Genomic DNA, 26,220 nt, shown 5'->3' on the forward strand with positions numbered 1-26,220 from the left:
CCAGGCAACTTTCCTTCCACCAAATGACAAAGTCGCAAGATTCTGTCAGTTGCCATTGCTTGGGGGAAATGCAGAGTTTACACCAGGGTATGACTTGACCAAGGTCACACACCAGGGTATATGACTTGACCAAGGTCACACACCAGGGTATGACTTGACCAAGGTCACACAACTCAGCTTCCGTAAGTAGGTAGGATCCAGATTAATAGTACATAATGGAGGTGGGGCAAGGTAAGAGTGTTAATTTAAAAAAAAAAACATGGATTTCTTCTTTTTTAATTCTATGGCTATTAGCATATTCCAAAGCTATAAATCCAGATGTTACATATTTTACAAAACTGAACTTTCTTCTTTACTTCCCTTTCCCCATCCTTCTGTCTGCCCATTCCTCTTTCTCTGCCTCTCTTCCTCTCTCTCATTCTCCTCTCCTCTCCTCTTTCCCCCATTTCTTTAGAGTTTCGTGTAGCCCAGGTTGGCCCCTAGTTCACTATGTAGCCGAAGATGACCCAGAAGTCCTGATCTTCATTTTTCACCCCAAAGTGCTAGGATGATTGGTGTGCACCACTGTTCCTGGTTTTCAGCATTCTGGGGATCAAACTCAGGCCTTCAACCTTGCCCTCTACAGACTGAGTTCTAGCCCAGCCCCAACTTTTCTTTCTGTTTGTTTGATTTCAAGACAGTGTCTCACCATATAGCTCTGTCTGGCCTAGAACTCTCTTTGTAGATCAGGCTGGCTTTGAACCCACAGAGATCTGCCTGTCTCTGCCTCCCAGGTACTGGAATTAAAGGCACACGTCACCACACCCACCCTAAGTTTCTTTTTAAAAATGGTTAGAATGTGAAAGTCCTAAATTTTTGCCAAACACATCTGCGATGTTCTCTTGGCAAGAAGGATGCAGAAAATAAACATTTACATGTTCCATCACTAGACCACATTTCCAAGACTTAGATTCCAGCAAACAAATCAGCTATAGTTGCTAACAGTATACCTGACAACCACTTCCGTTGTAACAGGCCAGTACCATCCCACTGTATGGAATAGTGTTAGCAGACTGCTAACTGAGCAGATGCCCCTCCTGGATGATGTTGCTATCCTTTGGGCTCTGCTTCCAGTGGTTGTGTGCAGACTGAATGCTTCTCTAGGCTCATGAGGGATGTGTGCACATGGGAAACGAGAAGAGAAAGGATGGAAGGAAACTAATGTTTACTGAAAATACAGTGCTGGGCTGAAGAGATGGCTCAGTGGTTAAGAGCACTCCAGAGGACCAGAGTTCCATGCCCAGGACCCACACAGTGGCTCACAACTGTTTGTAACTTCAATTCCAGAGGATTTGTTACCTTCTTCTGGCCTCTGTGGGCGTCAGGCTTAAACATAGTGTACAGACATAAATCCAGCTAAAAACACTCGCAGCTGTAAATAATAATTTAAGAAAAAGAAATGGCAGAGTTTTTCCCTGTTTTCATAAAGTTTTGCATCCTTTTGTTGAGTAAGCTGAAATTCACAAAATGTCTCTAAATGGTGGATAGAAGGAATAGAATGTATGTAGTTCTAAAGCATGAGTTCTTTTAATATTAGTTAATCACATTCAAAATGATCAAAATTGCCTAATGCAGGGGCTTATACTTATTTTTACCTCCCAGTTTGCAGCAGACTACAATTCAAGTTACTTTTCCTCTTTACATTCGAAAAAGACTCTTAAGAGCTTGCGCACAGCCTCTTTTGTCTGCCACTCATGCGGCATTAGTACACAAACATTCATTAGCAAGGCAGGCACCAAGCAGTGTATATAGCTCGCTGCTCTGGTTAGCAAGGCAGGCACCAAGCAGTGCAGAGCTCGCTGCTGCGAGAGCTCCCGATGAACCCTCTTCTGTCTCTCCTCCTGGGTGTTCTGACCCTGCTCTGTACGAAACTGCTTACTTGCTGCTGACAAAGCCACATCAGAAGGCAGGATGTAGTGCGGTCAATGTTCCTCCTAATCCAAACCACTGTGAGCTATAGATCCAAAGGCGGATGGAGCCGCAGGTGCTCCGCACAGGTCCGGCTTTGCTATACTCTTCACTTCTGTTCTTGACTCGTGGAGAGTTGTCCCATCGACTTGGCAGCCAATGTACCTTGAACATCCTTGATTTTGTCTGTGAGATAGAATTTCTGATATTCATTTGATTGCCTAACAAGACCCTACTTGTTTTAATCCATTATGCTAATTGGCAAAGTGTGTGTGTGCTATTGCTATTGACTCCGATAGTTGTATACTTCATGGAAGCCATGCCCGAGTGTGGCTCTTTTTCATTTAGTGCTTGAGGCGCAGCTAACATTGCGTCATTAGCTTGGCTGATGTTAGAATCCGAACTTACCCTGCTGTTGCATATATAATATCATACTGACTAGCCTGCAACATTTCACAGCGTAATTCCAATGTCCTTGATTGCCTGAGAGATCTGTTGATTATCATCCTTCCAGGCTCTAAGCAGCCCATGATTTGATCTCGAAACTCTCCAGCTCTGGAGTTTGCTAACCTTAAAAGCTTTCTGTCCCCACCTTTACCAGCTATTTCTTGGGTGTTTCATGTTCTCTACCTCGGTACATCTGATAGGGATACACTTTTTTTAAAAAAAAAAAATATTTATTTATACAACATTCTGTCTGTGTGTATGCCTGCAGTCCAGTAGAGGGCACTAGACCCCATTACAGATGGTTGTGAGCCACCATGTGGTTGCTGGGAATTGAACTCAGGACCTTTGAAAGAGCAAGTAATGCTCTTAACCTCTGAGCCATCTCTCCAGCCTGGGATACACTTTTTTATTTTGCCCCTACTGCGATTGCTGGTTGACTCGGTGGACTTTCATCTCCGGAGACATCATCCTGAGACATCTCCGGATGACCTTGCTGGCTGGTGAGCTCCACCCATTTAGTGCCAAGGTGGTGGCATGTGCAAGTAGCTCAGGTGTGAGAGCAGATGTTTTCAGATTCCATCTACAGCACCCTCAGCCAGTTAGTCCTATGCTGGAGACCCTCAACTCTGTCCAGAATTTCATGCATTTTTAGATTCCAAATAACATCCCAGCTCCACTGCGCACTCAAGTCGCTTCTTGTCACCAGCTGTTTGAAATTAAGCTTTTCTAGTGTCTTAAGAAGGCATTTATAACTTTGTAATTGGTTTTTTAAAAGATGTAAATTATCGTGCCTCTTTAAAGAAAAGGACACGGCTAAATAGCCGCCCTTTGAAGATTTATGTCCAGCTGCTGATAGAGTAGTTTTTTTTTCTTGAAATGTGACTCATGGTGCTGGAAATTGCCTCGCTTCTTCCCTCTCCCCTTGAGTACTGAAGCCTGTCTCTCACCAGCCTGACTCTTGCAGATACAGAGGGAGGCAAATGCTCAGGTGTGTGCCCAGATACCTGCCTACCCAGAGGCTGCCAACACAGCACACCAGTAATGATAGCTGCGGGGGGTTGGTTAACGATGTGCCCGGGGCAGGGTGGTGGTGGCAGCTGGTATATTTGTACAAGTTCTTTTGTTAACCCAGGACAGAAACATGGCTATCCTAAGTCCAACAGGAAAGGAATTTATTGGAAGGACCAACTGGAGCATCCCAGGAGAGCAGAGACATAACAAACGGTGATTGAGAAATTCTGGGGGCTAAGACAGTGGTGCCTGTGGACATTTTCTCCAGGTAATTTTCACTAAAGTGGCCCAGCTGCTCCGGGCTTAGTCACTGTGCACAGAAGTGCAGATGTCTGATTCCCAGAAGAAGAAAATCCAAGTTGCTGAGGTGGACATTCCTTGTGGGTGCTTCATTCAACAGTACTTGTGGTTTTCTCTTCTGTTGGTTTGGAGGTTTGAAACATTTATTTTTAAGGTGTCTAGACATAACAAGGTTGTATGTATAAAGGCTTAGTAAAAAGCTACATGGGGTTAGGACTGCAAGAAGTCAGAATGACTTTCTTATTTTAGAGTTGGAGATTAAAATCACTTGGTTACTTGGCTAAGACTACTGGTGTGTGTGTGTGTGTTGTGGTAGCATGTGCTGTAGTAGTGTGTGTTGTGGTTGTGTATGTGGTGTGGTAGAGTGTGTATGGTGTGGTAGCATGTGTGTTGTGGTAGAGTGTGTACGTGTATGTGTGGTGTGGAATGGTAGTGTGTGTATGGTGTATAGTAGTGTGTGCATGTGTGTATGCTTGTGAGTATGTTTGTGCATGTATGTGTGTGTTGTGGTAGTATATGTGTTGTGATAATGTGTGTGGTGTATAGTATTGTATGCATGTGTGTATGTGCATGTGTGTGTGTGCATGTGTGTGTGTGTGGTAGTGTGTGTGGTGCTGAGATTTAGAATTTCTGACTTTGCAAGCTTTGCAAGTTGTCTTATTTGGATACTTTTTTACTCTGAGCCTGATTCTAATCTGTGGATTATTTTAATGCAATAACTACCAGAAACTGGTTCTTTCTGAGAGCTAGAAGTTAGGGTAAGTTGTGCCTGTGAGAAACTGTGACCCAGGTATAAGAAAGTAGGGCAGAACCATCACAGTAGCCCAGTAAGTAAAGGTGCTGCCAAGCCTGACCTGAGTTTGATTCCCAAGACCCCCATGGTGAAGCAGAAGCTCTAATCCTACATGCTGTCCTCTTCCTGCCCTCATGATGATTTACTAAGAAAGATGTCTGCTGCAGGAGAAAGGAAACAGAAGAGAAAATACACCTAAAGACCATGTGTGGCTCTTGGTTTCATCTACTTTAAATAAACGAACATAAAGAGAAGTTTATGAAAAGGAAACTCCGAAACTCTATTCTGTAACCACTAGGGATAATAGTAACATTGTGGTTATATTTTAAAACTGCTTACAGTTTGAAGAGATCCGTGCTGCAGTAGAGGGCTCAATGACAATGGCATGATAGTTGGAATTTATTAAAGAGTCTGAGCGCAAGGGAAGGCATTGCACGGGGGTTCGAACTAAGTGTGGTATCTGGTGAGAAGGGAGAAGCCACACTCCAGTCATCTTTCCCTCCGATGACAGACTAGACGGTCCTATGGGTGAGACCCTTTCATTTGTCTCTGTCTCGATCAACTGGGAAATCAAGTCTACACCAAGCCACAGAGAGCTCTGAAGTGACTAAGCAACCTGCCATCAGCATTGTCTGTGCAGCTATGAAAACAGAGTTGCTGCTACTCAGCCCTCTGTTCTCCAATCTGCTGGGAGCACCACCAATAGACTCTTCTTAGCCGCCGGCAAATTCCCTCCTGCCTGGACAGAGTTATTCATTTTCACTTTCCTGCCTTGAGACCGTGGGGAGGGAGGCTACCAACTCCTCCCCTGGTTTTTCCCTTATAAAATCAAGGCCCCAGGAGTGTGCTGCTTATGAATCTGTGGGGCAAAGGAGGTTAATACATTTCTATCCACTCCTTCATTAGGGCTGCTTCTGGGCTCTTGGGAACCAAATGTTCGGGCAGTGTTCCTGCAACCTGAACACTCCCCTCAAACAAGATAGATGACCAGCACATATTCAATGTAAATAGAAGAAAATTGCTCTGTAGACCAAGCTGGCTTCAAACTCAGAGATCCACCTGCCTCTGCCTCCCAAGTGCTGGGATTAAAGGCGTGCGCCACCACTGCCTGGCGATCCTTCTCTCTCAGTGTCTGTGCTAAAGCCAGCCACATTGAACCTCATAGAAGAGAAAGTGGGAAGTACACTTGAAAGCATTGGCACAGGAGACCACTTCCTAAATAGAACCTCAGTAGTGCAGACACTGAGAAAACAATTAATAAATGGGACTTCCTGAAACTGAAAAGCTTCTGTAAAGCAAAGGACACGGTCAACAAGACAAAACGGCAGTCTACAGCATGAGAAAATATCTTTAACAACCCCACATCAGACAGAGGACTGATCTCCAAAATATAAAAAGAACTCAAGAAACTGGCAATCAAAAGAACAAATAATCTAATAAAAAAATGAGGTACAGACCTAAACAGAGAGCTATCAACAGAGGAACCTAAAATGGCTGAGAGACACTTAAGGAAATGCTCAACATCCTTAGCCATCAGGGAAATGCAAATCAAAACAACTCCGAGATTCCATCTTACACCTGTGAGAATGGCCAAGATCAAAAACACTGATGACAGCTTATGCTGGAGAGGTTGTGGGGAGAAGAGAACACTCCTGCATTGCTAGTGGGAGTGCAAGCTGGTACAGCCCCTTTGGATGTCAGTGTGGCAATTTCTCAGAAAATTAGGAAACAATCTTTCTCAAGAGCCAGCAATACCACTTTTGGGTATATATCCAAAGGATGCTCAATCATGCCACAAGGACATGTGCTCAAGTATGTTCATAACAACACTGTTTGCCATAGCCATAACCTGGAAACAACCTAAATGCCTCTCGACCGAAAAAATGGATAAGGAAAATGTGGTATATTTACACAATGAAGTACTACACAGCAGAAAAAAATAATGACATCTTGAAATTGCAGGCAAATGGATAGAGCTAGAAAACATCATATTAAGTGAGGTAACCCAGACTCAGAAAGACAATTATCCCATGTACTCACTCGTAGGTAATTTTTAAACATAAACCAAAGCAACCCAGTCTACAAATCACAATCCCAGAGAACCTAGACAACAATGAGGACTCTAAGAGAGACATACATATATCTAATCTACATGGGAAGTAGAAAAAACAAGATCTCCTGAGTAAATTGGGAGCCTGGGGATCACTGGAGAGGGTTAGAGAAGAAGGGAGAGGGAGGGAGAGCAGCGAAAAATGCATAGCTCAATTCAATCAATAAAAAAAGAAGAAATTTGCTTTTTTTTATCCTTCTTTGCTTGACTTTTTTTTAAAATGCTGGGGGTTGGGGGGGTCACTTTTTTTTCCACTTGGGAACCTCATCTGTAATGATGAACGCTTGAGGTCGTTCAGGGTCTAAGATGTGATGGTGGGACATGGACAGCCGATGCGGAAACCAGAAATAGTTTCTGGACTACAGTGGTTTCAGAGTCTGCCCACTGGATGATCCTACAGCATTTGTGCCTGCATGTGGCTCTCTTCTAGTCTTCTTCCCTCCCCTCAATGGTCCCTCCTTCTGTTTCAATATCATTTATATTCTGCCAATATTTTTCTTTCCCAGCTTCCTTAAAATCCATGTGTTCTTAATGTCTCATGTAGTTTTTGTTTCCCACCCATTTTATCTTATTTATTAAAATGTGTGTGTGTGTGTGTGTGTGTGTAGTGTACTTGTGTTTGTACAGGTATGTGTGACCTGAGACCACAGGAGGACACTGGGTATCCAACACTATGACTCTCCTCTTTTCTTTCTCAAGAGTGTATTTAACTGAACCAGCCTGGTGACCACCAAAGCCCAGGGACTTTCCTGTCCCCATCTACAACCTTGGAGTTATAGGCCCAGCTATACCCAGTTTTTATGTAGGTGCTAGTGATTCGAATTCAGAGCTCAATGCTTGGATAGCAAGCACTTTTAACCCACCGAGTCTTCGCTCCTTCCCCAGAAACAATTTTTAATTGGTCACTTAATTTTCTGTGTTGATGTAAAGCCGTATTTTCAAATTAGTTTTGCTTACGACTGTTCAGTACATACCTTTGCCTCAGTGTGACTCCATTTCTTCTCTCCGCATCTGCACAACGGCTTCTTACATATGGTATGTGTGGTGTGTTTAAAAGCATTTTGGAAGACAGAAATGCCAACTATCTTTTCTGTTGATCAATTCACATTTTCATTTCTTGCTATGGATTCAAGCAGAGATAATCCAAACAAATTTAGCAGTATCGATTGGAAGCCATCATTTAGCAAGTCTCTGATCGCTGTGTAGGAGTTTGCCAGCAGACAAGGAAGAAGGCGAAAGCAATCAGGTCAGAGCTCTTGCATAGCCTCCTACTGCAGTCTCTGGCCCCCAGTGTCCCCTCAGAGTTTGTTCTCTGACACGCGGCTGCTGCAGCTGCTCTGTTGGCTTGTTTTCACTAGGGATTGGCAGCCAGTCCCTTTCCTCTACTCTGGTTCTTCCTTCAGTTTATCCTGATTGTGCTACTCCGTGTGGTCCGGTTTGTCATGTGGCATTCCCTGGGGCATTGCTGAAAATGCAGACTTCCAGGTTCACCCGGATATTTAGGATCAGTGAGTTTATTATGAGTGTGTATATATTATGAGTGTATATATATTTTGTGTAGATGTATAAATGTGTGTGTGTGTATGTGTGTGTGCACTAAGACTTCCCTTCTGACCTCGGGGGTCAAATCCCCCAAATTCATACCTGTGGCTATTCATATAATCTAAGGAAGCACATGCTATTCTTAATGGATTATTTCAGATGGAAATTTTAACTAGAGACAAAAAGAGTAGATTTTTTTTTTGTTACGACATCTCTTTTCCTCCTCTCCAGTGTTTTTCACTGACAGAGAGTGTTTTCAAAAATTGGAAAACGTGATCCTCTTGAAAAAATAAAGGAAAATTAGCCAACCCATTAAAGATTGAATGGCCAGCAAAGTAAAGGCTGTTTACAAAAGAAGAACATCAGCATGGTTAGTGCAGGACAACTAGAGAATGCCAGGAGAGCATGCCCAGGGCAAGCATGTAACCCCGCACGAAGCAAGTTCCCTTTGCTCTTGGACAGTAACTGATTGCTTTTCTACTTAATAGAAATATTTAACCTTCCATCTTCTGCTAATTATCTGTAACTCCACAGTCTGGTGTCTCCTTAAGAGTAAGTTGTAACTCAGACAGGAGAACCTAGGGAGTCAGACAGCCTTTCCTTGGGTATGTTAGACACTGTTCTAGAGTGAAGCCCAAAGGGTGGGATTTCGTTCTTCGACCTTATCCCAACATTCTGGAACTGCTTTCACAGCACCAGGGGTAACCATACTCAGAAAAGTGAGTCTACTTCACATGCAGAAGAAAAGAAAAAAATCCCAATATGATCCTGATATCAAATTAGCTTAGATATCAGTTCCACTTGGGACCATTCATAGCATCCCAGGACTTTGATAGAAAGAGTAATATTGATATTTTTATATTTTATTTATATTTATTTTTATATGAGTGTTCTGTCTGCATGTATGTTTATGTACTATGTGCCAGAGTTCTTAACCACTGAGTCATCTCTCCAGTCCCCAATGCTGATATGTTAATTTCTTGTTTAAGTCTCTGTTTCTGCTAAGACTGTAAGACTCAGGAGAGCAGAAGTGTTGGGGCTTTTCACCTCTGTGTTTTCAGAGTGCTGGAGAGAGCCTGGCACAAGGGAAGCACCCATCGTTAGTATTTCTTTGTGGGTGAGTGACAGAGATCTCAGAGCAGGTGAGTCTGCAGGGAAATACAAGTCCAGGTGGTGGATTCAGAGCAAGGGGCAGCTGCTTCTGGAAATGCTTGGTGCTCAGCTTGTCCATGCTTCTTGCAGTGAATGGCCAGCTCGGCTTTGCTCTTTGCAGAGCTGGGAGGATTGAAGGTCGTTGTAATGCCATTGTTAGAGTAGGCATCTGGAGGGAAATCTTTGAGTATCATCAAGACCTGCTTGGGTACAGACAGGACAAACAGGGAAGAGACAAAGGAGAGTGGCTCATGCCACCTCTCTTCTGCCAATTCTAGGCACACGCTTAGAACTGTGCTGTCATGTGAGTCAGTGTAATATTCTTTCTACTGACTATGAATCCATAGGGTAGAAGAAACCTGACTGCCAGGATTCTGAAGCCGTAGTACGCTATGGAAGAGGCTCTAGAGAAAACTCACGTGCACCTAGACCACATGTTGGTCCATAAGCTGTCGGACAGTGGGTTTCCACTTCATAAAAAAACTGTTTAGCTACCAGACACGGTTGTTATTATTTATTATTATTATTAATTATTATTATTATTATTATTATTATTATTATTAACCTAATCTTCTCACTTTAAATTTCTTGAGTGGGGAGAATGAAAATTAAAGGGGCCATGATTCTTAAAGCTGAAAATGAAAACCGTGCTTTACTAAAATGTCAAGAATATAGTCTGTAGTCTGTGGTAGTGTCAAGTAGAGCAGTTACTGAGGAGTAGCCAAGGGTTCCTGTGCTATATTCAGGAAAGGACAAGTCCTTAATCCTGAAAAGTTATCACGTAAAAATGCAAGTCGTAAACACTGCCCTTAGAAGAAAAAGGAAGACTAGTTGGTGAAGATTTAACCAAGACCAGCTCTTGTGTCCGGGAATCTCAGATGTGCTTTCTCCTTTGATGGCTTCTCTTTAAACATCTTTCAGTCTATTCTATTGGAAGCTGTGGAGCATTTCCTTAATTGGTGATTGATGGAGGAGAACTAGGTCATTTGTGGGTGGTTTCATCCCTGTGCTGGTGGTCCTGGATTCTAAAAGAAAACCGTCCCACTGGGTGATGGTGGTGCACGCCTTTAATCCCAGCACTCAGTAGGCAGAGGCAGGTGGATCTCTGTGAGATAGAGGCCAGCCTGATCTACAAAAGCAAGTTCTAGGACAAGCTCCAAAGCTATAGAAAAACCCATTCTTGAAAAACAAAACAAAGAAAGAAAGAAAGCAGACTGAGCAAGCCAGTAGGTAACATACCTTTGTGGCTTGTGCATCAGTTCCTGCCTCCAGGTTTCTGCCCTGTGCGAGTTCTTGTCCTAACTTCCTTTGAAGATGAATGGCAATATGAAAGTGTAAGCCAAACAAACCCCATCTCCCCCAACTTGCCTTTTGGTTATGGTGTTTCATCGAAGCAATAGGAACTCTAGCTAGGATGCATACCTGGAGAGAACTGAAATCTGTCTCCTAGAGATATCCTCAGCAAGGGCTCTACTCCTCACTGTCAATTTTGCGTTAGGGTTATTCATCAGTGATTGTAAAAAGCAGAACTCAAGCCTTTCACATAGCAGACTTATCTTTAATGTGCTTTAAGTAGTTGGTGCTCAAAATGAATTAAATCCAATGAAAACTTTAACAGGTTGAGCTCCGTTCTTCGCAGTGGGGCAGACCTGTCATTGACACAGAACTCATACTACCCCTGAGGTCCTCCAGTCACAGTTTGGGGATTCCCAGAATAGAATGATCTTATTTTTTAGTCAGGAATGTGTTTTGTCATGTGCACAAAAAGGCCCTTTAAAAAAAAAACAAACTGTCTCTATCTCTTTTCATCTTACCATTTGAAAAAGAAAATCTTGTATCGAAGAATGAGACACAGTGTAATATGTGTGTGTGTGTGTGTGTGTGTGTATGGATGTATAGTCTGTGGTGATGAAATAAAGAGAACATTTTTGTCTCCTTAAGCATTGGAGACTGTTTTCACTAGCACACAGTTGGAGGTATTTGTGGACCCTGCTTCAAAGTTTTAATACACAAATACAGTATGTACTAGCCAAATTAGGATGATTAACATTTCTATCTCGTTATTACTTTGTGTTGAGAGAATTTGAACATCTCTCTTTCAGTTTTTTATAAAATGTATTACAGGTTAGTCTAACTGTACACTCTAATGTTCTGTAGAATATTAGAACATTTTTGTTTTCTTTAATGAGGTTTTCCCCTCGCTCCCAGCCTTTCCCAGACTCTAGTAATCACTATTGTGTTCTCTTACAGACTTCACAAAACACCCTCATATAAGAGGGACCACGTAACGTTTGTCTTTCTACAGCTGTCATTTCACTTAGTAATACCCCCGCTGATTTCGCTGTAAGTCTCAGTGTTTTATGTTGAAGGCTGAATGGTATCCATATATTCATCGCATTTTACTTTGGACAACCATGTGTTATTGTGAGTCCAGGTTGATTCTGTAACTTATATTATTGTTCAGTCTTTGTGCTTTGTACCGTCTGGTTTTGTGTGTCAACTTGACCCAACAAGCTAGAGTCAGCAGAGAGGAAGGAGCCTCAGCTGAGGAAATGCTTCCATGAGATTCAGCTGTAAGGCATTTTCTCTATTAGTAATTAGTGGGGGAGGGCCCAATCCGTGGTGGGTGGCACCCTCCCTGGACTGGAGGTCCTGGGTGCTGTAAGAAAGCAGGCTGAGCAAGTCACCTGAAGGAATCCAGTAAGCAGCTTGCCTCCATAGTCTCTGCATCAACTCCTGCCTCCAGGATCTTGCCCTGTTGGAGTTCCTGTCCTGGCTTTTTTCAATGATGGGTTATGATGTGGAAGAGCCAGCCAAATGAACAAACAAACAACTCCTTTCTTCCCCAGTGTGCTAAGGATAGAAAAACTTGAAATCCCTTGGGAAATATGAGATTCCATTCAGATCAAATCAGAGCCTTCCTTGATATGTGGAAGTGTAAGCCAAACAAACCCATTCCTCTCCAGCTTGCTTTCTGGTCATGGTGTTTCCTCCCAGCAATCCCTAAGACAGGCTCCCAGGTGTAGCTGACGCTGCTTAGAGGCTATATCTGGATCACAGGGGTCAAAGGTTTTCATCTCACATGGCCAATTTTGGGGAAGTAGAGGAGGCTGCCCAGACTTCTTGTAGAGATGGACTGTGAGGAGGGCAGAGATGTGGGGTAAACATGTGGAGTAAAAAATGTGAGGTGATGCCAGGAACGCATAACCTCACTTTTCACGATGCAGTAGGCACTGTGGCAATGGGGCAGGTGGCTGTGGGGGCCACACCTTTTCTATCTTTGGTCTGGGTTAGCCGTTCACTTTTCTGTGCTTCTGTGATCTCTATCCATCCCCATGCCCGTCGTCTTTCACAACTGAAGCATCAAACCTGTTAAACTAAACCATGTCCCTGTTTTCACTAGGTGAATATTTCTTTTTTAAACTAAATTCTTGGATAATGCAAACTCATTACTTTAGGATATTTAGAATATTAAAGAAAATAGAAAAAGAAGGAAACCTTTGGGCAGATTGAAGAGATTAATTTTCTTGGGAACCCTTCTCTACTTGGTCACTGAGGCCCTGAGCTCCTTTTCCTCTGGTTTATTAAGGTGTGCCACCAGGCAGTGGCCAGGATCCACCCACTCCCTCATATTGAATACCATAGTGTGATACTGTCCCAAGGCCTTAGTTTCAAATTTCTTATCTCCTCTAAGACTGGGGATTAAATTATAATTCGGATTTTAAGTGCCATTTATTCAGCCTCAGTATGTACTGAGGACCTACAATGTGTTGGGATGGTTGCTAAGCAATGCAGAGATAACACTGAGCAAATAGATGAAAACATCTGCCACGGCACTGAAATTCTGCCCTGAGAGCAGCATTAACCGAGATTGTTCTGGCAAACACACGCACTCTATACACTGTAGTAAGTGCTCCGATGGAGAGGAAAGGAGGCCATGACAGAAGGGGTCCCCAGGTGGAACCACTGTTTCCTTTTTAAGGTAACATCAAGTGTATTGTACACATGTGCAGGGAGAAGATGGGAGAATGTGAGTAGGAACTTGAAATACCATTTTCCTCATCATCTCCTGGCCCAGCAGAAGGAAGATTCTTTGCAGAGACCAGATAGGTTTGAAAAGGATGTTTTACACACATCTCTATATATGTCTAAAGCTCCAGAAAGCTGTGGGCACATAATCATGAGGGTTGGAGTTCTCTATGTGTCCTCAGACAAAGCAAATCACAGGTTCTGAGGAATCCTCCCTGCCCAGAGAGCAGAGGAGAAGTTACTCCTAAATGTCTAGGAAAGGTTTCACACAGCCCTCCCACCCCCCAACCCACAGTCTCCCGGGAGGCTCGGGGGGGGGGGGGCTCTGACTTGATCTGAATGGGATCTCATGTTTCCCAAGGGATTTCAAATTTTCCTGTCCTTAGTTCAAACTTGGAAACAATCAAGGCAAGGCCTGTCACACAAGGCATTTCCTCTTATTGCCCTTGAGGCCAACCAGAATGTTCTGGAAAGGTCCCTCTGGAATCTTTGGAATGATGGATCATGCAGTCCATGATGAGAATTTGTCAGATGGTTGTCATAGCATAAAAAAAAAGCGATTGTCTGCCACTCCCAATGGATGTGATTTTTTTGAGGGGAAACTCTTACTGGAGCATAATGTGACTTGTGAGAAATACATTGTTGTGACTGTCGAGCTGAAAGGAAGGGGGATACACACTTGTAGATGAATGTATTTATTGCCCAATGCATGTATGTATTGCCTGATGCGTGTATTACCCGATGCATATTTGTATTGCCCAGACTGCTTGTTGTGGCAGGGGGATGACTGTGAGATGGGTAGGTGTGGGTAAGGGTGTTAGATATTGGTAAGAGAGTCCAAGATACATATCAGAGAGTGCAATGCCCCAATATAGGGTCATGTGAGGAGAGCAAGGTAAATACTCTACAGTAGGAGAGGTTTTTCCCATTTTCAGGGTTCAGTTACAAGCCTAGGACCCAAGGGGACCGATAACATGTGAAAGGCCCATACTAGAACAGGCCTCTGCATACCCAGATTGCCCAACCTCTCTGTCACTACTTTCCATCCCTCAAGTCCACTAATGATACGGAATCAACTATCCCAGGGCTTCCTATCTTTACTCTGCTTCCCAGAAGATTAAGAACTCGTCTTCAGTATTGGCTATCTTGGTAATTTCCTCTTAGTAGTTACTGTAATGATTTTGGCAAAATTCTTGGGTTTGAGATGAATTCTGTGTTGGCTAGCTTTATGTCAAATTAACATTTTGGAAAAGGGAACCTCAACTGAGGAGAAAGCCCGGACCAGTTGTGGGCAAGTCTGTGGTTCATTCTCGTAATTGATGATTGGTCGGGGAGGTCCCAGCTCGCTGTATACAGTCCTACTTCTGGGACGCTGCTCTTCAGTGCTATAAGAAAGCAAATGGGCAACTCATAAGGAAAATGTCAGTAAGCAGAACTCTCCATGGCCTCTGCACCGGTTCCTGCCTCTAGGGTCCTGCCCTAAGTTCCTGCTCAGACTTTCTTAGATGATAACTACCATCTGTAAGATAAAATAAACCCTTTCACCTTTCCTCCCCAAGTTGTATTTTATCATGATTTAAGCCCAGCAATAGAAGCCCTTACTAAGACAAACTCAAAATGTCATTGTTTCTGGTTGTTACAGGGAAACACATGGCTTCATCTTCGGTTCTTTCAAACATTTGAACTAGTTCACGTAGCTAAAATTCCCAGGAAACAAAGTTGGCCTGTTCCCTGGCCAACAAAGGCTGGATACTAGCTTTATCTAGGTTTAGGTAACTTAAAAAACAAATGTTTTCTATCAACAGTTCATACATTTATATGATTTTTAGTCTTTTCTACTCCCATTCCCCTCTTACCCTGCTTCTCACAAGTCCCCTTTCCCTCAACTCCTTCCATGCCCCCTCAAATTGATATATGTGGCACTCATACCCTGCTTGCAGGAGACATAACTGTTGTGCTGTGGGCTATCCTGTGGTACTTGCTCACAATCCAGATGGTCCTGCTGTCACTGTCCACACAGTGTCCCCACTTCGACGCTGACAGGACACTAAGAATAGCGTGACAGTTAAACTCCAATGAGTGTTAATGAATTTGCAGTCTTAAGGGGAAAAAATGATTAAGCTTCAGGGAGTGTGAGACTTTTCACCCTGAATGCTGCCAGTGTCTCCTTTCTCCAATCCTCAAGTTCGTTTCCTGGATCCCAGGTTGTATGGTGAAGAAAATAGATGATAGATCAGTGTTGGTCGTTGTTAGGGGATGAAGTAAGTCCTCATGACTAAATCAAATTGTTTTTATCTCAGATTCTTCCCTGAAGAATTTTATTTCTGTGAAGGAGAAACACACACACACACACACATTCTCCACAATTTAATTTACCCATGGCTTTGGTATGCTAGCCTCCCCATCTCCAAACCTGGTGCTATTTTGAAAGAGTTATTGACAAGCTGTGATATGTTCTGTAGATGTTCTGCAGAGAAGAACAAGGCTGCTAAAGAATTAACACCATGACCAGTGACAAAGTGTCAAAGGAAATGGAGGTCTTGAGACCAAAGAGAGAACACTTGGAGGCACACGCAATGCATACAATGAATTTAAATTGATGTTACAGATAAAATAATGGGCACATTCTGGTGCCATTCCAGAGGGCAGGACTAAGATGATGAGTGGAAGTCACAGGGCAACAGAATCTCATGCCATAACAGACAGAGGCTTCTAGCAATTAGGACAATTTAGCAGGAATGGATGACTGCAGACAGTGTGGGTCTTCGCTGGACGTGCCCTCAGGTGTGTGGGTGAATGGAGGTGAGGAGAAAGGTCCCTAACAGCCGGCAGATGGAGCCTTTGAAATTCAAGCAAGGCTAACTAAGCTTTTCTGACTTCATAAGAACTAGGTATTGTTTCTGAATCTATGCTAAGTGTCAGGCACTGACATACGTGATTCTTTTTAATGCACAATTCACTCTTAACAGTTGCTCCAGCACGCTTCCACCCTGTCCCCTGGTGTGACCAAGGACACGCAGCAAGACGGCACAGCAGCACGATAAGAATGTAAATGTATATTTAATTCCAAAACACAAGCTCTCAGCACTCACTATATCGATGATTTTGAATCTGTAGGTTGGAGTCCATTACTTGGTCATGGCAATAATTTAGTGTGTTGGAATCAGAATTTCAAATAAATGGGGTGTGGACTGAAGTTGTAGCTCCTTGGGAGAGATCTTACCTAGCACAAGTAAGACCCTGCCTTCCATCCTCACTGCTGCAGAGAGGAGAGAAAGAGAGAGACAGAGACAGAGAGAGACAGAGACAGAAAGAAAGGATAGGGGAGAACAACTGATGGAGAATAACATAGGATTTAATGTCTTCAACATAGGAAAACTTTAATATATTACCCTAGAACACTTTCTTGTGAGTGCTGGGATTTCAATGTGAAGAGCATCTTTGTGGGTCATGACCAGTGAGTGTCCTGTCCTTCTGGACCCTTAACCTTCCAGGCTTCCCCTTGTGTGACTTTGCTCACCTGTTTACTTTCCTAGGGTGCTATATTAAATTACCACTAACACTGAGGCGGAACAGCAGAAACTTACTCTACTCTCTTCTGTCATCGTGTCTCCGAGAGTGCACTCTGACCTGCCTGCCCTCTTTTCAAGTGTCCTCAGATCACAGCTCAATGCTTGACAATCCAGGGCAATTTCTCTGTCGCGGATGGGTCCTTATTTAGTTATACCAGCCAACTACTCCCTAATGCCGTGTAAAGTAACATTTGCAGGTTTGGGGGAATAGGATGTCACATCTTAGGGGAACTGTATTCATCCTAAACACCAGACTTGCGTGGCAAATTCTGTAAAGTTTGTAAACTTAGCACAGTGGGTGGCATCATAGTCTAGGTAGGGGACCTGTGAACCCTGTAAGAGTGGATCTCAAGCACGCATGCATTAATTCACTGCTCTCTGCTTTTCACCACGGATTAAACACTGTTAGGGTTTAATCTGAAATTCTCTCCACAGATTCATTTTCAGCATGTGTTCCCCATTGCTGAGGTTATTTTTGAAGGCCATGGATCCTTTATGAGGCAGGGCCTGTGAAGGTTATAAACCGATCCGTGGTTCCCACTTCCTTGTGAGCATTTATGTGAACAGCCTCTGTCACGTGATCCTACCACTGTGAACTGAGATCCTTGACAGAGTCTTCCCTACAGTGATTAACTGAATTCCTCCGAGCCAGTGGAGTAGAGGAAATCTTTCCTCCATTTCATTCAGGTCACTAATGTCAATCCTAATATTCCCATTCCCAACCACCACTTGCTCTGAATTTGCTCTTCATCCTCCCCATGGGCTTGCTTTGTCTTAGCTAAGCCTTTAGTCCAGCTCCATGAAAAGCTGGGCCCCTTCCTTCTGAGCTCAGGACACTCTTCCAGATATGGTTGGCTTTAATTGATAATGACACAATCTTGAAACACCTAGGAAGTGAATCTCAGTGCGGGATTATCTAGATCAGGTTGGACTTTCTGCGCACTCATGCGGGGGAAGGGGGTATCTTGGTTGCTTAATTGAGGGGAGTAAACTTACCACTGAGGGTGGCCCCAATCTCTAGTCAGGATCTCAAGCATGTATGCAACAATTCACTGTTCTCTGCTCTTTACCACGGATGTAATGTGACTTATTGTTTCATGTTCCTGCTATATCTGGATTTAACCTCAATGGTGGATGGTAACGTGGAAGTGTGAGCCAGTTAAGCCCTGTCTTCCTTCTGTTGCTTTTGCTGGGGTAATTGATCACAACAATGGGAAGCGAAAAGTTAAGACACAGAGGCGACTGTTAGATCAAGAAGATAATCGTACCTTCTCAAAGAGAGAAAGGTTATTGTGTGTTGCTTCAGCTATTGTCCTCTGTTTACTACTCATTGTACACTTGACTGAAGATTGGGTACCACCAACCCAATATCAAGAAAGCAATATGTACTTCACTGAAGACTCTACGGGTGAACAAATAAAGGGTCTATACTGCACATCCTAAACCATCCCCCAGCGGAAAGATCTCAGGTCTTTTATTTTGGCCTTAGTGAGTGTCTTCTACCTTCTACCTCCTTCTACCCCTTCTTTAATGTCTTTATCGCCGGCTGCCGGATTGACTGCACCTGGATTGGTTTGGAGCCCCTTAGCAATTCAAGATCTCCCCAGTTCCTGTTTACCTTACCTTCAGTACTTTAATCTTCTCTTCACGGGCTTAAAAATATAAGACCCAAGTGGAATGATTTCATTTGTGCTTATTGAGAAAAAAATAAAACAGTATAATTACTTAAATCTATCTCTCCTTAAGGTCACGGAGGGCGGCATCTAACTACGCCACACTTGTTCTTGCACAGCTGTGACAGGAGTGGGCTCTGGAAACTGTATATGGGATTTTCCTCTAAACAAAGAACTCTTCAAAGGAGTTTTCCTGTCTTCTGTTTTTACAGCTATTATATGGATATACATATTTGTTAACGAGTGAATTCAGGACTTTAATGTTGTACATTAGACTCCTTCTTTATTATCGTCACTCGTCACCTCTGTGACGGTGAAGTTGAATGTGCCACCGGAGCCCCTCAGGGTTAGTTTGTGTCCATCACTAGGCCATCAGAGGCCATCCCCTTTGCCAGGGCCATCAGTAAACCTTCTGGAATGCAGTGTCTCTGGTGTCACCATGAGCGAGGGGGTGTCCGTCTGTCACAGTCGCTGCCTTTCGGGCTGTTGTGTTCTTCTCTGCAGGGGTGGGAAGACAGAGCAGGGATATTTTCTTCATATCTCAGGGAGAACTTTGTGTTCTCACAGTAAGGGTGGCTTCTGGTTGGAAAATGATGACCTGCTGTGTCATGAGGCTGAAATCACCTAGTGGCTTTCTGATCCCCACAGGAGAGAAAGTGCTTTTAGTTCACAGCTTCCTCCCATTGTTCTCTAATAACCCTTTCCCTGGCTTCTGGTGTGCCAGCAATTTTTCTGCTTTTGCTTTTGTTGGGCTCCTCATTTTTCTGGGGAGGTATGGCAAACAGATGACTAATTGATATTGTTTAAAAATAAAATTCGACATGGAGAAATTCGTAGATGCAGAAGCCTTTTCGTTGGATTATTTATTGGGAGAAGAGGGTGTGTCTGGGTGACTCTAACTCTCTGGCATCATCTTTTCTTCAGAACAAGGAAAACTGTCTTGTAAGGGTGGAGCCACCTGTGAGGGTCCCACCTCCACCGGAGGATGGTGTGGGAGCAGTTCTATAGAGATTTTAGCCATTTCTACAGTGGCTTTTGGCTAATAATTCTTTTCTTAGCTTACCTAGGAATGCAGTTTGCAATCTAAAAAAAAAGTCCTTTAAAAAATGTAACGGTGACTTCAAGGGGGCACTTCCGCATTTATGTGCAGAATTCCTTCAGAATTCTCATTTTCTTCTCTAAACAAAATGGTTTCATATTTCAAATCCTCAATGCTTAGTCAGCTAGGACATCTATTTGCCAGAATATTTTCAGACTTTTGGGGAAGACCTTTGCATTATCTTCTGATATGGGATTTCCCTCTGTATGCTGTGAATATGTTTTATTATCGTTGGTTAATAAATCAAGCTGTTTTAGTCAATGACTTAGCAGAGCAAAGGCAGGTGGGAAATACAAAGAGAAATATGGAGAGAGGGTAGACAGAGTAAGGGGCTACCATGTAGCTGCCGAAAGAGACAGATGACAGATCCTTACTGGTAGGTAGGCTGCAGCTCCGTGCCGATACACAGATTAATAGAAATGGGTTAATATACGATGTAAGAGTTATCTAGAAATATGCCTAAGTTATTGGCCAAACAGTATTGTAATTAATATAGTTTCCATGTTATTATTCGCGTCTTGGTGGCCGGGAAACAAACAAGTGGTCTCCATCAACAGTCTTCACTTACAGAGACGCTGTCGCTCTCTGCTTTGTGGTCTTGCAGCCATGGAGTGTTTCTTATAACTTGTATTTAGCCACTGTCATACTTGACATTTCTTGCGATTGAGGTAAACAAAGGTTTTAATTGAGCTATTACTACGGCATTTGTTAATTTCATGTTACTGTGACAGAATGCCTAACACAACCAGCTTAATGGAGGAAACACACACACACATACATGAACACAGTCCTAGTCCAGCTTAATGGAGGAAACACACACACACACACACACACACACACACACACATACATGAACGCAGTCCTAGTTTTGTTTCTGTTGACTGTGCTAAGTATCATGACCAAAGGCAACATAGTGCAGAAACAGGTTTATGGTTTTACAGAAGTCAGCACAGAAACCTGAATACAGAAACTGATGGAGAATCCATGGAGGAATTCTGTTAATGTCCCTCTCCCAGACTCATGTTCAGCTACCTTCTTGACTCATCTGCCTAGGGATCGTCCTGTCCCAGTCAGCATGGGCTCTCCGATCAGTTAGAATGACCCCAATAGACCTGCCCAGAGGCCAGTCTGATGGAGGCAATGCAGTTCTGCAGTTGAGATTTCCTCTTCCCAGATGTGTGAAGTTGTTAACCAAGGTTAGTCACCACACACACACACACACACACACACACACACACACACACACACAGAGAGAGAGAGAGAGAGAGAGAGAGAGAGACCAGAAGGTTTCTGTCTAGCATGGCAGAGAAGGCATAGTGGAGCAGTCAGTTTATCTTGGTGGAAGTTTGTACAGAGGCTATGCATACCAAGATGGACCAACAAGCAAAGAGATAGTGACAATAACCAAGGTTGGATATAGCCACCAAAGACCTCCCTCTCCCCAGTGATTTACTTCCACTAGCTATGTCCCAACTCCCAAAGTTCCATGCCCTACCTAGGTAGTACCTGTAGCTGGGGGACAGGTGATCAAAAACACAAGCCTGGCCTTGAGGATGGATTTCAGGTATTTTTGATCGAAAGCACAAGAAACTAGTTTTTACACACATCTTTGGTTTTATGCCAGATAGAAGTAAAGAAGATAAAAAGCAATAAAACACCACATAACGGAAGAGTACAGTGTTTTCCAAACTGTGATACATGTTTTTTTTTTTTGTTGTTGTTGTTGTTGTTGCTTTTGTTTTTTTCAAGACAGGATCTCACATATGGCAGGATGAGGAAATGAATGATCTAGTCATGGAGGAGGTGCTATCAGTGTGAGAAAATCTGCAGAGAGACATTTATTGAAGGCCAGACATGATTTAGAGAAACTTTTCCTGCATTGCCTCATTAGTTCCCTAGTGAAACTGCTCAGCCGAAAGTATGCCACCATCCTAACTTGACAAATGAGGTCAGAGACTCAGAAGGACCCAAATTACTTGTAAAAAGATGTATTACTTCTTCCTCTTGGAGCTGAATGGTGAACTCAAGTCTATTTGTCCCCAAAGTATGGCCTTTTTAAGTGGGAAAAAAACCCAGAATATCTATTTATTAGCAAAGAAGAGGAGGCTGTGGCTTGGTGGACCTGGAGCCTGGAAAGCTAACTGATAATGTCAGTCTTTTTTTTTTTTTTAAAATCTCAGCTTAGAAACTGCTCTTGCTTGTTCCTAAGATATGGCCTGAGAATCTGCCTCCTGCCCTGTGCTGAAGACTAGAGAGGAGCTCCTGCAGGAAGGCCCTAGCAGAGAGGTAGACGCAGGCTTTTATCATTTCTGCTCCGCTGGGACTTTTGCAGCCATTCCGTTGCGTGTCCAGTCTGCAGGGATGATCCACCAGTCATTGTGGTGTCTCTGGTCCTGCCTTGTCTTAGTCCTCTAGGAAGGGTTTTTCCCCCCCATGGAGAACAAAGAAGATCAGAAAAAATGTCGCTTCCGGATGTGTGGAGAGAGTTATTTAGATTTGACCATGCTGTACGTTCGAGGTGTGGGTTATAAGGGCCATTATGTTAACCCCGTCTCACCGATGTCTGAATCTGAGCTGTGGTTTGAAATTAAATGTAGACTTAACACTGATTGATTAGTGTCAGACATCGTGATAATAGGGTCCTTTGAGGATGCTGTTGATGACAAAGGGGGACAGGGAACTTCTTGGCTGAGGATAATCATCTTTTCCTTCATGTGATTGCTCCCTTTAGGAAAGATATACGGTGCCTTGCCAGTTAAGGTTCGTGCATATGGTTCTTTCCATGTTTGCAATACTATAAAAAATACTTAAATCTTTTTTTAAATTATTTTGAAAGGGTCTTGGTGTTTGGAAGCATCCACAAGTATTTCTAAGTTAGTTAAAGCAGATGAGTTGATTTCCACAAGTGAGTTAGCAGTGTCCCGAGGCTGGAAGACAAAGATGGAAGAGGAAAACATGACAGGGAAGGGAAGGAGAATTAATCTGCCGTGGGCTGCAGGCAGGGCCTCATTCTACATAGATTCCTCTGACCAGTGATTCATGTGTCGTGTCACTTGTTCCCACAATTCCCTTGAAATGTAGGAGAAGGGAATGAACTGTAGGGAGACTGGGATGCAGGTGGCTTTGTTCATTCAGAGTCAGCTGAAAATAGATGATTTTCCCGGATAGCCTGCTTCAGGCAGAGTGTGAAGCCAGCCCTCCCACTGGGAGAAAACTGTAGTTTACTCCACTGTGGCCTGACTTCTACTAAGAAGAGACCAATACACTGGGGGTACTGGACCCCCGGGGGATCACAGACACATGTGTGTATTTGTGATTTGGAAGACACAGTGCACAACCTGGCCTGAGAACACCCCCACTCTACTCCATGTACCACAGATGTGTCTTTGTACTCTCTCCTGCCTGTCCCTTCTCCACGACCCTGTTCAGTGGGTCTTGTAGCTAGCAGCCCCACTTACACACTCACAGGTTCTTTCCTCCCCTCCCCTGGGGAATTAGTGGCTCTCCAGAGGCTCCTTCCAGCCTCTGTGAACTATTGAGAGAGATGAGATGATAATGATGATGCGTGTGTGTATGTGTACACCTGTGTCTGTGTGTCTGTGCGTGTATGTGTATGCTGTGTTTGTGTCTGTATTTGTGTATGTCTGTGTGTTTCTGTGTCTGTGTGTGTCTGTGTATGCCTGTGTGTGTGTCTGTATTTGTGTATGTCTGTGTGTGTCTGTGTATGTGTGTGTGTGTCTCTGTGTGTGTCTGTGTGTGTGTCTGCATGCTTGCAGGGATGACCCCATGGAGGAATGCAAATGTAAGGCTGCTTTTAGGAAAATATGTGGCCATCCGGCATTCTTGGTCCTATTGCTCTTAGAACAGTCAGGCTATCAGGTGGAGTTCTGTTTGTTTCTTCTCCACTATTTGATCCAAAGTTGGAGTCTGAAGAATTCTCGATTAGCCTTCCTTGGTGGTTCTGTAATTGTTTCCTTCAGGGACATTAGTATTAGGTTGATAACAGTGCACAAATGACCACAGGGCCCAGGCTCCCCGAGGAGCCCTGGATTCTGCTGTGTTTCTATGACACAAATGAGCCTCATTAGCAAGAGGCAGGCTCTCCTCTCTCTTGCTGGTCTCTGATTCAAGGCAGAAATGGAACCAAATCTCCATAATGCGTGGAGCCTGTCGCCACTATCTTATCACAATTACTTGCTGCTGTTCTCTGGGCCTTGTCAGTCATTTCTGTCACACAAGTTCTTCTCAGACAAAGCTATAGAGAAAAAAAATGTCATATCTCTTAGAAGATGTCAGACTGAAAACAAACCCGAGGTTAGAGGTAAATCATCTTGTAGGCTAATTCCGCAATATCATTCTTCATACTAAGAATATTTTGAGGTTAGCATCAAAATAGAAAACCAATGGCAAGATTAGTGTTGAGGTCTGGCTATATTCCTGCCTACACTGATATGTAGTAGAAGAGAAAGAGGAATGTAGAGGGACATCCAAACGGAGAAGAGCCTACCTTGCCTTCCGTGTTTGCCTGGGCTGTCAACTAGTCTTGTCTGTCGAGTTGAGTCTGTCTGTCTGAGGCTGAGACGGGTGGAGTGAGGAGCTGGAACCTGGAGGCCTTTCCCAGTTTCCCTCAAGTCTCCAGGTTTATAACCCTAATACTACAGTAAAACCCCATTGTCAGAGTCTGGAAAGAGCACAACGCAAGGCAAGACCCTGCACCGCCTCCCCCCCAGAAGTCCTGTAGAGACAAACTCCTTTGCCTTTTACAATAACCTGTAGTCATCCCCATGTTTCAGCTGAGATCTCAGAAACTGAGAATATCATTTACCTAAGATCATACGTGGAGAACCAGTTCGGCTTGAGCCCAGGTTCACTCCATGGTCTACTGTTTTGATAATTTTGGTATAAAACTTTAAAACAGATCACTCAGGGGTGAACTCTTTGTTTCACGCATGATGGGATTGGAATCCTGAGTGTTTTGTAGCCCAGATGGCATCAAACTCAGGCGTACGAGTATATGCTAAGTATAACTGGCATGTTTCACCACGCCTGACTGGCAAGGACTTTGCTAAGGACCTCAAATGGGTGTTAAGAAGCTTTCCTGAGGGAAAGCGAGTAGAAAGAATTCCACTTTCAGATCAATTGAATTTCTCATGGGCCAGCATTCTGAGTTATAGAACTGAGCCCCATATCCATGAATAAGAACAGCCTCTTTGCTTGGAACATGGCAGAGGGCTATCTGCTGGGACAAACACTCAACAGTGTATTTGTTTGCCTGAGTAAGGAATTAGACACATCCAGGAAAGCAACAGGGTGACTGTATGGTCATATTATCACCCACGGAAAAAATGTTCTGTTATCAAGGGTTTGAGAGCATGGGTATGGACTCCTTGGGGGCGTGCAGCGGCACTGGCTGGCTCATAGATGTCCAGCAGTTGTTCTAAGGAAGATCCAGGAGCCTGAACAACTGCATGTGACATTTTGGATTCGTGTAGACATGTGGACATATTCATTAGCATCTCACAGGCATCCATGACCAACCATTTAACACTTATGATTAAAAAAGACATTTGATCCAATTATTTGTGTGAATCAGAGTGTGAGAACACTGGTTTGGGGATTTCCAGAGATTACCAACGGCTACGTAATGTTTCATTTTAGTAATTTTCTTTGCCGAGTTGATTCAAATAATACCCTCTTATTGAATATATTTACAGACTGGAGTTTTCCACCTACCACATGGAGACTTTTTCATTGAGCCTGTTAAAAAGCATCCGCTGACTGAGGAAGGGTACCACCCTCACGTCGTGTACAGGAGTCCAGAGACAAAGGAGCCCACCTGCGGATTAAAGGGTATTGTGACTTCAGCATCTTCACAGATAGAGTGTTCTGCTTTGTTATTTTTTTTAAAGCAACCTCTTCAGCCAGCTCTGATAGGTGTGACTGTAAAACCCAAAGATTTAGAAGGCTGAGGCATGAGGATCCTTAAAGTCAAAGTCAGCTTCGTATCCAGACCTATCCTGCATTAAAAAACAAAACAAAACAAAAATCTCTCTCCAGAATATCCTAGAAAGAAATAGCATGGAGAACATATGCTTTTAAACATTAACAATATGATATTACATCAGTATTAGTGTAGCCTATTAGCAAACAGCCGGCAGCTCTTCGAGCTTGCATATGGAGGGCAGATTCAAATGCTTGATAATGATGTGTGAAGATGAACCGAAAAGCTCATCAACACATCGTTAGATGATGAATTTAGCAATGTTTCTGGCTGCACTGTTTTGTGCCTGATGTTGGCTGAGCCATATTCCCTGCTCCCTGAGCCTGCTTCCCTCTACCTGCCACCCGTGTCCCCTTTATCCCCTGCTCCCTGTTCCCCTGTCCTCCTGTACCCTGCCTTTCTGTCCTCTGTCCTCCTGCCCCCTGCCCTCTTGACCCCTGTTCTCCTGCCCCCTGTTCCCCTGCCCTCCTACCCCCTGCCCTCCTGGCCCCTGCCCTCCTACCCCCTGCCCTCCTGGCCCTGCTTTTCTGCCCCCTTGTCCCCT

At 43.6% G+C, this 26,220-nt stretch overlaps 1 protein-coding gene across 3 annotated transcripts in view; it reads left to right on the forward strand.

The window, feature by feature from the left end:
• Adamts12 (ADAM metallopeptidase with thrombospondin type 1 motif 12) overlaps positions 1–26,220 on the forward strand; it is a 220,100-nt gene that overhangs the window by 51,708 nt on the left and 142,172 nt on the right. For all 3 annotated transcript variants that reach the window (XR_007591168.1, XM_050139036.1, XM_050139037.1), the window contains exon 3: positions 25,390–25,525. Coding sequence is in view for 2 of the 3 variants with exons in the window: in XM_050139036.1 (XP_049994993.1) it covers positions 25,390–25,525 (136 nt within the window). In the remaining variant the exon portion in view is untranslated. The remainder of the gene's footprint in view (positions 1–25,389; positions 25,526–26,220) is intronic.

This window comes from Alexandromys fortis, unplaced genomic scaffold (assembly GCF_014885135.2).
Source record: "Alexandromys fortis isolate MF-2015 unplaced genomic scaffold, M_Fortis_MF-2015_v1.1 scaffold_37, whole genome shotgun sequence".
In the NCBI taxonomy this organism is placed as follows: domain Eukaryota; kingdom Metazoa; phylum Chordata; class Mammalia; order Rodentia; family Cricetidae; genus Alexandromys; species Alexandromys fortis.